Source organism: Mustelus asterias, unplaced genomic scaffold (assembly GCF_964213995.1).
Source record: "Mustelus asterias unplaced genomic scaffold, sMusAst1.hap1.1 HAP1_SCAFFOLD_4845, whole genome shotgun sequence".
NCBI lineage: Eukaryota > Metazoa > Chordata > Chondrichthyes > Carcharhiniformes > Triakidae > Mustelus > Mustelus asterias.
The window spans coordinates 103-11,653 of NW_027594788.1; the positions used below are offsets into that span (position 1 = coordinate 103).

General features: G+C 52.0%; 1 protein-coding gene across 1 annotated transcript; it reads right to left on the reverse strand.

Annotated features, from left to right (window-relative positions):
• Positions 1 to 2,545: 2,545 nt before the first annotated feature.
• LOC144491255 (protein FAM98A-like) lies at positions 2,546 to 10,391 on the reverse strand (the record flags this gene model as incomplete). The annotated part of the gene is made up of 6 exons (XM_078208938.1): positions 2,546 to 3,723; positions 4,670 to 4,837; positions 6,638 to 6,754; positions 7,895 to 7,975; positions 9,542 to 9,744; positions 10,169 to 10,391. Coding segments are annotated over 6 exons (939 nt in total), but the record flags the coding sequence as incomplete, so codon positions are not given.
• Between the last annotated feature and the right edge of the window lie 1,160 nt (positions 10,392 to 11,551).

Consider the following 11,551-nt stretch of genomic DNA (forward strand, 5'->3'; position numbering starts at 1 on the left):
GATAGGAGCGGCAGGCCATTCAGCCCTTCGAGCACTCTCTGCCCTTTAATGAGGTCATGATGGAGCTGGCTCAAAGGGCTGATGCCTGCTCCGGCGCCATTTTGTTAGACTATCCCCATATCCATCGATGTTTTTAAGATTATTTTCTGATAGTTGCTACTTCTCACTTCTGAAAGCATAGCTCCCCTAATCGCAGCATTTGTCAAACTCTCACTGTGAAACCCGATTATTATTCATGCACTGAAACCTTGGGCCTTAAGACTTGGAGTCATACAGCATAGAAAAGGCCCTTCGACCCATTGAGTCTGCACCAACAACTATCACTAAAGTCGCGCTAATCCCATTTGCTAGCACTTGTCCTATATCCTTGAATGTTATGATATTTCGATTTGATTTATTATTGTCGCATGTATTGGGATACAGTGAAAAGTACTGTTTCTTGCGCGCTATACAAAGCATACCGTTCATAGAGTAAAATTTATTTGTTAGTGTCTCGAGCAGGCTTACATTAACACAGCAATGAAGCTACTGTGAAAATCACCCAGTTGCCACACTCCAGCGCCTGTTCGGGTACACCGAGGGAGAACTTAGCACGGCCAATGGACCCTAACCAGCACATCTTTCGCACTGTGGGAGGAAACTGGAGCATCCGGAGGAAACCCACGCAGACACGGGGAGAACGTGCAGACTCCACTCAGTGACCCAAGCTGGGAATTGAACCCGGGTCCCTGGCTCTGTGAGACAGCGGTGTGAACCATTTTGCCACAGTGCCGCCCTCACATACATAGGGGAGAAGGAAAGGAGAGGGTGCAGAATGTAGTGTTACAGTCATAGGGTTTAGAGAAACATCAGCTTAATATATGGTAGGACCATTCAAAAGTGTGATGGCAGCAGGAAAGAAGCTGTTCTTGAGTCGGTTGGTACGTGTCCTCAGACTTTTGTATCTTTTTCCCCAACGGAAGAAGGTGGGAGAATGTCCGGGGTGCGTGGGGTCCTTGATTATGCTGGCTGCTTTTCCGAGGCAGCGGGAAGTGTAGACAGAGTCAATGGATGGGAGGCTGGTTTGTGTGATAGATTGGGCTACATTCACGACCCTTTGTAGTTCCTTGCGGTCTTGGGCAGAGCAGGAGCCATACCAAGCTGTGATACAACCAGAAAGAATGCTTTCTATGGTGCATCTGTAAAAGTTGGTGATATTTCAAGTGCTCATCCAAATACTTTTTAAAGGTTGTAAGGTTTTCGGCCTCCACTGCCTTCCCAGGCAGCGCATTCCAGATTCCCACCACCCTCTGGGCGAAAACTATTTTTCTCAGATCACCTCGGAATCTCCCGCTTGCTTAATTTTAGTTTCGTAAAGAGAGGAGAATCCACGATTCACCAATCCCACGGCAGATCACAGTGTGGTGTTCCATATCATGACCATTGATCGTACGATTGTTTTGTCTAAATATTGGCTAAAAAAACCATAGAAAATAGAAGCAGGAGTAGGCCACATTCGGCCCTTCGAACCTGCATACGTGTGCGTGAGAGTGCGTGTGTGCACGAGCGTGAGAGAGTGCATGTGTACGTGTGTGTAAGTGTGTGTGCGCTTCCGTGTGCCTACGTATGAGAGAGAGTATGCGTGTATGTGTGTGTGTGTAAGAGTGTGCGCACATGTGAGAGAGTGTGATAGAAACAGAAACTAGAAGCAGGAGGAGGCCATTCGGCCCTTCGAGCCTGCTCTGCCATTCATTTGATCATGGCTGATCATCAAATTCAATATCCTGATCCCCCCCCTTCCCCCCCGATATCCCTCGATCCCTTTAGCCCCAAGAGCTATATCTAATTTCTTCTTGAAATCTCACAACGTTTTGGCCTCAACTACTTTCTGTGGGAGTGAATTCCACACATTCACCACCCTCTGGGTGAAGAAATTTCTCCTCACCTCAGTCCTAAAAAGGTTTACCCCTTATCCTAGAACCCATGACTGCTCGTTCTGGACACTCCCCCCCCCCCCCCCCGTCGCGAATGGCATGGTTGGCACAGTGGTTAGCACTGCTGCCTCACAGCGTCAGGGACCCGGGTTCAATTCCGGCCTCGAGTGACTATGTGGAGTTTGTACATTCTCCCCGTGTCTGCGTGGGTTTCCTCCGGGTGCTCTGGTTTCCTCTGATGCGCGGGCCAGGTTGATTGGCCATGCTAAAGTGACCCTTAGGGTTAGGGGGATTAGCATGGTAAATATATGGGGTTACGGGGGGGTAGGGCCTGGTTGGGATTGTGGTCGGTGCAGACTCGATGGGCCGAGTGGCCTAATTCTGCATTGTAGGGATTCTATGAACATTCTTTCTGAATCTACCCTGTCTAAAGCTGTTAGAATTTTATAAGTTTCTATGAGATCCCCTCTCACTCTTCCAAACTCCAATGAATACAATCCTAACTGACTTAGTCTCTCCTTGCATGACAGACCAGCCATCCCAGATCCGGTGAATACATGGTGCAATTATGTGAATAACTGGGCAAATCCATGTTAAATATCAGGCACAAACGAAAAACTACGCAAGCGGGTGAGGAAATCGTCCAATTTTAATTATTTTCTTAAAAAAAACAACAAATGACTCAGCATTCCAACCTTGATGCAGCTCTAGGGCCTGTCCTTGTGACCAGGCCAAGATTCAAACATATAACTTTTACAGAAACTTCACAATCCTTTTCCCTCCGCAGCGGGTGAGTGAACCGGGAGGTGTCCAGTATAGCACCCGGCATCAGAATTGCCCATGAACGAACCGAGTTCTCTGGGCATGAACGCAACCCCTTTCCCGCTCCCCCTCCTCCCTGCCCCCTCCACCTCCCTCCCTTCCCGATAAACACACTGGCCGAAAGGACAAAGACGGGACGCGATGTCCGGTCTACAACTCCGGCCGCTCACCTGCGCAAACGGTAAGGCCCGGACAGGATTTCATCTCGCTGACCCCCCCCCCCCCCCCCCCTCCACCCCCCCCTCACACAATATATACACACATACAAATAAAGAATCTATAGCAAAGGCTGACAAGACCAATTCAGATACCCTTGCTGGCTGCCTGGGGTCCAAGGCTGTTCTCCCCTCCATTAGTCAAACTCCAAACCGTCCCCTAATCAACTAACCCGGGTGGGTCCTTGTTGCTCCCTGAACCCGGCTGAGGGTTTCGCACTCTCACTGGCTGAGTTATGGGAGGGGAGGGAGGGGGTTGCAGTGTTTAACAAGGTGGAAGAGTTCTAATCCACACCCCCCTCTCGCCCCACCACCACCCCCCCCCCTCTCCCCCCACCACCACCCCCCCCCCTCTCCCCCCCCCCCCCCCCCGCCCTGCCTCACCCCATCAGTGCGAATAATGGAGCTCTATCCTGGACTGAGCCAGTCCCTCGGAGACGCCTCGCGTTTACGGTGGACATCTGCTACGTCGCCTCCCGTATCTCTCCAACGTCGATCCACGTCGCTTCCCAATCCCGACTGCTCGGAGAAATTTCAGCATTCCCATGCCCTGGCCCTACTTGGGTGGGAGGAGGAGGGGGCGGGGGGGGGGGGAGGAGTGGAATGGGAGGACTCCCAGTTTAGCTTCATTTGTGTTTGCCCCCTTTGCCCCTCCATTTCTGCCTGCGCCCTCCCCCGCCCCCGCTGCCACTGCGCCGGTCCCCCCAGGAGGGCATCGGAGCCTCGATCTCGCCGGGCCTCCCTCCCCGGTCGGGCACCGGCCCCATCAGGACCTGCGGGAAGCAACAGAGAAGGAAGAGTGAGATTTTCGTCTGGGACATTCGGAATGCGACAATCTTCAACCCGGAGTCGTAGGCGGGTGGCGGTGGCGGGGAGCGGTGGGGGAGGTTGTTCTAAACATGACCCCAGTTACCAAACAGTATGGCCCCACATCGGCGTTCCCTATACCCTCTCCCTCACCCAGTACACTGTCAATACCCCCCCTCACTCTGTGCCAGTACAGCCTCACCCAGTTTCTAGCTGGTCCTCTCTCTCATCCCGTTCCCTGCTGGTGAATAGCCTCCTCCGCCATTCCCTGCTGCCATTCCCCTCCCACGTTCTCTGCTGGTATTAGTCGTAGAGATATACAGCACGGAAACAGGCCCTTCAGCCCAACTCGTCCATGCCGACCAGGTTTCCTAAACTGAACTAGTCCCATTTGCCTGCGTTTGGCCCCTATCCCTCTAAACCTCTCCCATCCATGTACCTCTCCAAATGTCGTCGTTGTCCCCGCCTCTACCACCTTCTCTGGCTCATTCCATACACGCACCGCCCGGTGAGTGAAAAGATTGCCCCTCAGGTCCCTTTTAAATCTTTCCCCTCTCACCTTAAACCTGTGCCCTCTAGTTTTGGACTCCCCTACCCTGGGGAAAAGACCTTGTCTATTCACCTCCCCTTCCCTGTTGGTATTCCCCTCTTCCACCCCCCCCCTCCCCCCTGTTATCTGCTGGTATTGCCCCCCCCTCCCCCATCCTCTGCTGGTATTTCCCCTCCTCCCCCATTCTCTGCTGCATTCCCCTCCCCTGTTCTCTGTTGGTATTCCCTCCCCCTCCGCCCGGTATTCCCCTCCCCAGTCATTCCCTTCCCCCTCCCCAGCTCTCTGCTGGCATTCCCCATCCCCCTCCCCCATTCTCCGCTGGTATCCCACCCCCCTCTCCCCCACCCCCCTCTGCCTGTTACCTTGTTGACGGCGCATGCGGTTTTCTCCCGGCTGCCCTCGCTGGTGGTTTTGGTGATCGCGGACAGGTCCTCACGAGCCGACAGCAGGTGGGCGAGGGTTATGTCGCTCTTGGCGCAGAGTGCCTGTCGCAGAGGCTTGTACCGCTGCTCCATCACCGCCCCGTGTTGCTGAAAGACAGGGAGAAATCCCTTAGCGCCGGCGGCAAGTGCCCCGGGGTGGAGGTGGCAAACGGCGAAACCATGTTTGTGCATTGGCCGTGACTGGGCTCATGGGTTGTCCACACTGACCGGGGGACGGTGGGGGGACATGGGGCAGGACACAGAATGGGGTGGGGGGGGGTGTGGTGGGGGGGGCGTGTAGAATGGTTCTGTGCTTCTGAAACGACGGCGTGTTTGACAACAGCACGTGTCCAATTCCCTCTCTCATTGATCCCACCGTTGTGGGTGGCATTTCCCATGGTATTCACCACCCCCCGCCCTCCCCAACCCACCGCCAGGAAACCCGGGGCATGGGTTCACCATCGACGGAAGATCCGGCCCGTGGGAACGGACAGAAAATCCTGGCCGCTGAGTTCATCCGACATTTTCTGTTTTTATTCCCTTTCTGAAATTGCCTGAAAAAAATCTTTCAAATCGTCTTTTTCTTTTTAAAAAAACCGACCTCCGGCCAGTTATCCCTTTGTGTGAGGAACTGCCTCCTGACATCCGCCCTAAATAGCCTGGCTCTAAAGGCGGTACAGTGCCACAGTGGTTAGCACTGCTGCCTCACAGCTCTGGGGACACTGGTTCTCTTCCAAGCTCGGGTCACTGTCTGTGCGGAGTTTGCGCGTTCTCCCCGTGTCTGCGTGGGTTTCCTCCGGGTGCTCCGGTTTCCTCCCACAGTCCAAGATGTGTTGGTTAGGTGGATTGGCCATGCTAAATTCCCCCTTAGCGTCCAAAGATGTGTAGGTTAGGTGGATTGGCCATGCTAAATTGTCCCTTAGCGTCCAAAGATGTGTAGGTTAGGTGGATTGGCCATGCTAAATTGCCCCTTAGTGTCCACAGATGTGCAGGTTAGGTGGATTGGCCATGCTAAATTGCCCCTTAGTGTCAGGAGGACAAACAGGGTGAATACCGTGGGGTTACGGGGATAGGCCCTGGGTGGGATTGTGTTTGGTGCAGTGTCGATGGGCCCAATGGCCTCCTTCTGCACTGTACGGATTCTATGATTACACACCGAATATTTCATAGCGTGGTATAGAAAACGCTTCATCATTTATATATTAATAGAACTGTCATCAACTTCGAGTGAATCATGGAATTAGTATGGGAAGAACAAATGAAAAATTTACACTTTGCCCCAAGATGTGCAGGTTAGGTGGATTGGCCGTGCTAACTTGCCCCTTAATGTCCAAAGATCTGCAGGTTGGGTGGATTGGCCGTGCTAAATTGCCCCTCAGGGTCCAAAGATGTGAGGATTGGCCATAGTAAATGCGCGAGGAAGTGGGCCTAGGTCAAGTGCTCCTTTGGAGGGTTGGCACAAACCCAATGGGCCAAATGGCCCAGTAGGTACAGTAATTATGATTGTAATGTCATAATGATGTCCTGATGCGGAACCAGAGGTTATTGGTTTCTTGCTATCGACTCGAATAAATCCTTCAATCATTTTAAATGCATCGATTAGATCACTCAAGGGGATAGAAGCCTAATCTTTGCAACTTCTCATAAATGTAATCCCTTCCCAAGGGAATGTCCCTTAGGAATGTCCTTCCCAAGTAATGACCACCAACTTCAGATCAATCCCACAGGTGGTTGCTCTGACAGCGCTGGGACCTCAATGGTTTATAAAAGACAAGATGGACTTCTACTGCAGGGGAGACACTCTCCCGCACGTTCTCCAGCTCAATAAGCCCTTTCCTTGCCTAGTGTACGGGTGCAAGCTTTCTTAGAATGGTCCAACACGCTTCCTACACGCAAGAGATTACAAACCTTTGCTCCCTCTGACCAGTGGAACGACTGCACCGTCACATCCAGCCGGCTGATTAACATCTGCTTACGGCACTCATACTCAACGCACATCGCTCGGTGGATCTCCTCCAGATTTTCCTGAGGTGCAGAACACAAGGGGTTTGTGAGTTCTTCCAGGGGATGTGGGCGTTCACTGGCTGGGTCAGCAATTATTACCCGTCCCTAATTGCCCCTTGAACTGAGAGTCACGCAGTGGCTTCCTCGGCCGTTTCAGAGGGGCAGCTGAGAGTCGACCCCATTGCTGTGGCTCTGGAGTCACATGTAGGGCAGACCGGGTAAGGAGGGCAGATTTCCTCAGTGAACCAGATGGGTTTTTTAAAAAACAATCGGTGATAGTTACATAGAAACTAGAAGCAGGAGTAGGCCATTCGGCCCTTCAAGACTGTTCCACCATTCATTTTGGTCATCAAATTTAATATCCTGATCCCCCTTCCCCCAATATCCCTTGATCCCTTTAGCCCCAAGAGTTATATCTAATTTCATGGTCACCGTTACTGAAACGAACTTTTAATTCCAAATTCTATTCGCGGCATTGAAGTTCCACTAGCTACCGTGATGGGATTTGAACCTGTTGCCCCCAAAGCACTAGCCTCTGGATGACTAATCCAGGGACATTACCACTATGCCAAAATCTCCTCCCCTATTTTCAAGATGTCTGGTGGTTGTGAATTATTTTTTAAACTTATCCCACTCCTGACATTGATTTGGCCGGCACGGTGGCACAGTGGGTTAGCACTGCTGCCTCAGCGCCTGGGACCTGGGTTCGATTCCAGCCTCGGGTCACTATCTGTGTGGAGTTTGCACATTCTCCCCATGTCTGCGTGGGTTTCCTCTGGGTGCTCCAGTTTCCACAGTCCAAAGATGTGCGGGCCAGGTTGATTGGCCGTGCTAAATTGACCGTAGTGTCAGGGGGGGTTAGCAGAGTAAATATGTGGGGTTAGGGAAATAGGGCCTGGATGGGATTGTGGTTGGTGTAGACTCGATGGGCCGAATGGCCTCCTTCTGGACTGTCGGGATTCTATGATGGAATGTGAGCGTCGCTGGCTGGGCCAGCATTTATAGCCCATCCCTAATTGCAGGGACGCGGGGAAAATCTGGGAAGCTTTAACTGCGCAATGCAGAAGAACTGAGCTACAGCCGGTTAAAAGAGCGGCGATCATCAGGCCCCACCCCCCCTCGCTCCGAGAGAGTGTGTAGATATTGTGGAGGCCACTCTACCCATTGATCAGGCCCCAGGCTCCGGCTCAGCAAGGATTTTCCAACTCCATCCGGCGCCAATCCACGACTGGCATCTCTGATCTGAAATACAAACATTAAAACGGGTTTGACAGGACTCTGAGGGAGATATTCCTCACACACCCTGGCTTCGAAATACAAGACTTGTGCCAGCCAAGAGTTGGTCGGGTAAAATGAGCGTTCGTGTGCCCGTTACACATGCCTGTGTCAACATCTATAATTGCTTGTACGCATGCACAGATTAACAAAAAGAAGTACCACACACAGAACTTGCAGCTTTAAGTTCCTACAATGACCCAACCTATTGAAACAAAATAGATTGCTGGATGTAGCGCTCCGAAGACGTTTTTAAAACCACATTGGGCGGCAGAGTGGGTTAGCACTGCTGCTTCACAGCACCATGGACCCGGGTTCAATTCCCACCTTGGATGCACGGTGTGTGGAGTCTGCATGTTCTCCCCGTTTCTGTTCCTGATGCTCCAGTTTCCTCCCACTCTCCAAAAATGTGTAGGTTAGGTGGATTGGCCATGCTAAATTGTCCCTTAGTGTCCAAAGATGTGTAGGTTAGGTGGATTGGCCATGCTAAATTGTCCCTTAGTGTCCAAAGATGTGCAGGTTAGGTGGATTGGCCATGCTAAATTGTCCCTTAGTGTCCAAAGATGTGCAGGTTGGGTGGATTGGCCATGCTAAATTGTCCCTTAGTGTCCAAAGATGTGCGGGTTAGGTGGATTGGCCATGCTAAATTGTCCCTTAGTGTCCAAAGATGTGCAGGTTAGGTGGATTGGCCATGCTAAATTGCTCCTTAGTGCCCAAGATGTGCAGGTTAGGTGGATTGGCCATGCTAAATTGTCCCTTAGTGTCCAAAGATGTGCGGGTTAGGTGGATTGGCCATGCTAAATTGCTCCTTAGTGCCCAAGATGTGCAGGTTAGGTGGATTGGCCATGCTAAATTGCTCCTTAGTGCCCAAGATGTGCAGGTTAGGTGGATTGGCCCTGGTAAAGAGTTCCTTAGTGTCAGGGGCCTAGCTAGGGTAAATACGTGGGGCTATGGAGATAGGGATCGTTGTCGGTGTAGACTTGATAGACCGAATGGCCTCCTTCTGTATTGTAGGGATTCTATGATTCTAAGATATTCACATAGTACTCGGAGAAAACCTATTTTCCTTTATTTTTTTTTCATGGAACACGGGCGTCGCTGGCTGGGCCAGCATTTATTGCCCATCCCTAATTGCCCCTTGACCCGAGTGTCTCACTCGGCCATTTCAGAGGGCAGTTGAGAGTCAACCACATTGCTGTGGCTCTGGAGTTACATGTAGGCCGGACCGGGTAAGGATGGCAGATTTCCTTCCCTAAAGAGACACAGTGAACCAGATGAGTTTCCCCGACAATGGTTTCATGGTCATCAGTAGATTCTTAATTCCAGATATTATTTTTAACTGAACTTATATCCCACCAAGGTGGAATTTGAACCCGTGACCCCCAGAGCAATAGCCTGGGCCTCTGGATTACTGACACAATGTTACCACAATCTTCCCCTTGACCACAAACAAATGAGGGCCTAAAACAGATCAACAGTTTCACAGAAGTGAATCATTTGGGGTTTTTTCTTAGATCTTTTAAGTCTGCTTACTTTGGTTTCCAGGTCTCGGAATAACTGCGACACCGGGATATCTCGGGTGGGTTCTGCCATGCCCAGTGTTTGGCACAGAGCCTGCAGTTCCTGGAAGATCTCCTCGCCACCCTCGCCGATGTCCCTCGGTAGTTGCTGCCGCGCCAGCGAGGGCTTCCTGGCGTGTAGGACCCTGGCCGCCTGCAGTTCGGAGCCCAGGAACACTGAAACCCAAGCCAAAAGAAAGAGCAGTCAGGTCGGCGCGCGGGGTAACCGCCGGCTGCGATTCATCGCCGAGCCCCCTTGGCGGCTAATGGGGCCAGGGTGGGGAAACCAGCCGAAGGGTTGCCAACAGGGGCCGGGGTTTTCCAGCCTTTCCCTGCCGGTTTGATCTTCCAGCCCCGGCGAAGGTCAACACCCTGCGGCAAATGGCCGGCGAGACTGGAAAATCCCTCCGCCAACCCATGGTTGCCAGAAAACACACCGGGGTTGGGGAGAGGGGGGGGGGGGGGGTGGGGATGCAAGGTGGGCGAAACTCCCAGCCAGAGAGTGTCGGTAAATTAAACAGAAACAGGAGGCGCTGGAAAGACTCAGCGGGTGTGGCAGCATCTGTGAAGAGAAAGGAATAAACGGCGGAGGTTCTCCAGCCTCTCCTCAGTGTTTCTCTTGGCGGCGGGAAGGGGAGTGCTGTTCGCTGGTGCCGGGGTCGTCCAGTCCCGCCGCGGTCAATGGGAATTCTCATTGATTCCAACCTCACGCCGTCGGGAAACCCCTGGCAGGGGGCGCGCCGCTGGCAAGAGAATCCCGCTGGCGTGAACAGGCGGAAGGTTCCGGCCAATGTTTCGAGCCCGTATCCTTCTTCCTCAGAGCTCTGTTCAAGACAGAGGTGAGGAGGAACTTCTTCACTGGAGGGTGGCGAATCTTCGGAATTCTCCATCCCAGAGGGAAACTCAATCATTGAACAAGTTCAGCACAGGAATCAATTTCATCTGATTTATTATTGTCACATGTATTGGGATACAGCATTGCTTTTTGCACACTGTACAGTTTATTTATTAGTGTCACAAGTAGGCTGACATTAACACTGTAATGAAGTTACTGTGAAAACTCCCTACTCGCCACACTCCGGCGCCTGTTCGGGTACACTGAGGGAGAATTTAGCACGGCCAATGCACCCAACCAGCACGTCTTTCGGACTGTGGGAGGAAACCGGAGCACCCGAAGGAAACCCACGCAGACACGGGGAGAACGTGCAGACTCCACACAGACAGTGACCCAAGGTGGGAATCAAACCCGGGTCCCTGGCGCTGTGAGGCAGCAGCGCTAACCACTGTGCCACTCTACAGACAAGGAGTACAGGACTTTGCAGGGAAGGGGCGGAGGAAATACTTTTTAAAAAATTCATCCTTGGGGACATGGGCGTCGTTGGCTGGCCAGCATTTATTGCCCATCCCTAGTTGCCCCAGCGCAGTTGAGTCAACCACATTGCTGTGACTCTGGAGTCACATGTAGGCCAGACCAGGTAAGGACGGCAGATTTCCTTCCCTAAAGGACATTAGTGAACCAGATGGGTTTTTCCGACAATCGACAATGGGTCATCAGTAGATTCTTAATTTCAGATATTTTTCATTGAATTCAATTTCCACCCTCTGCCGTGGTGGGATTCGAACCCGGGTCCCCAGAACATTAGCCGAGTTTCTGGATTAATAACCAAAAGAGAAAATGCTGGAAAATCTCAGCAGGTCTGGCAGCATCTGCAAGGAGAGAAAAGAGCTGATGTTTCGAGTCCAGACGACCCTTTGTCAAAGGGCATCTGGACTCGAAATGTCAACTCTTCTTTTCAGCCTTCCTACGAAACTCATCTCCAAACTCCGTGGCCTGGGCCTCGGCTCCTCCCTCTGCAACTGGATCCTGAACTTCCTAACTCACAGACCACAATCAGTAAGGATAGGCAACAACACCTCCTCCACGATCATCCTCAACACCGGTGCCCCACAAGGCTGTGTTCTCAGCCCCCTACTATACTCATTA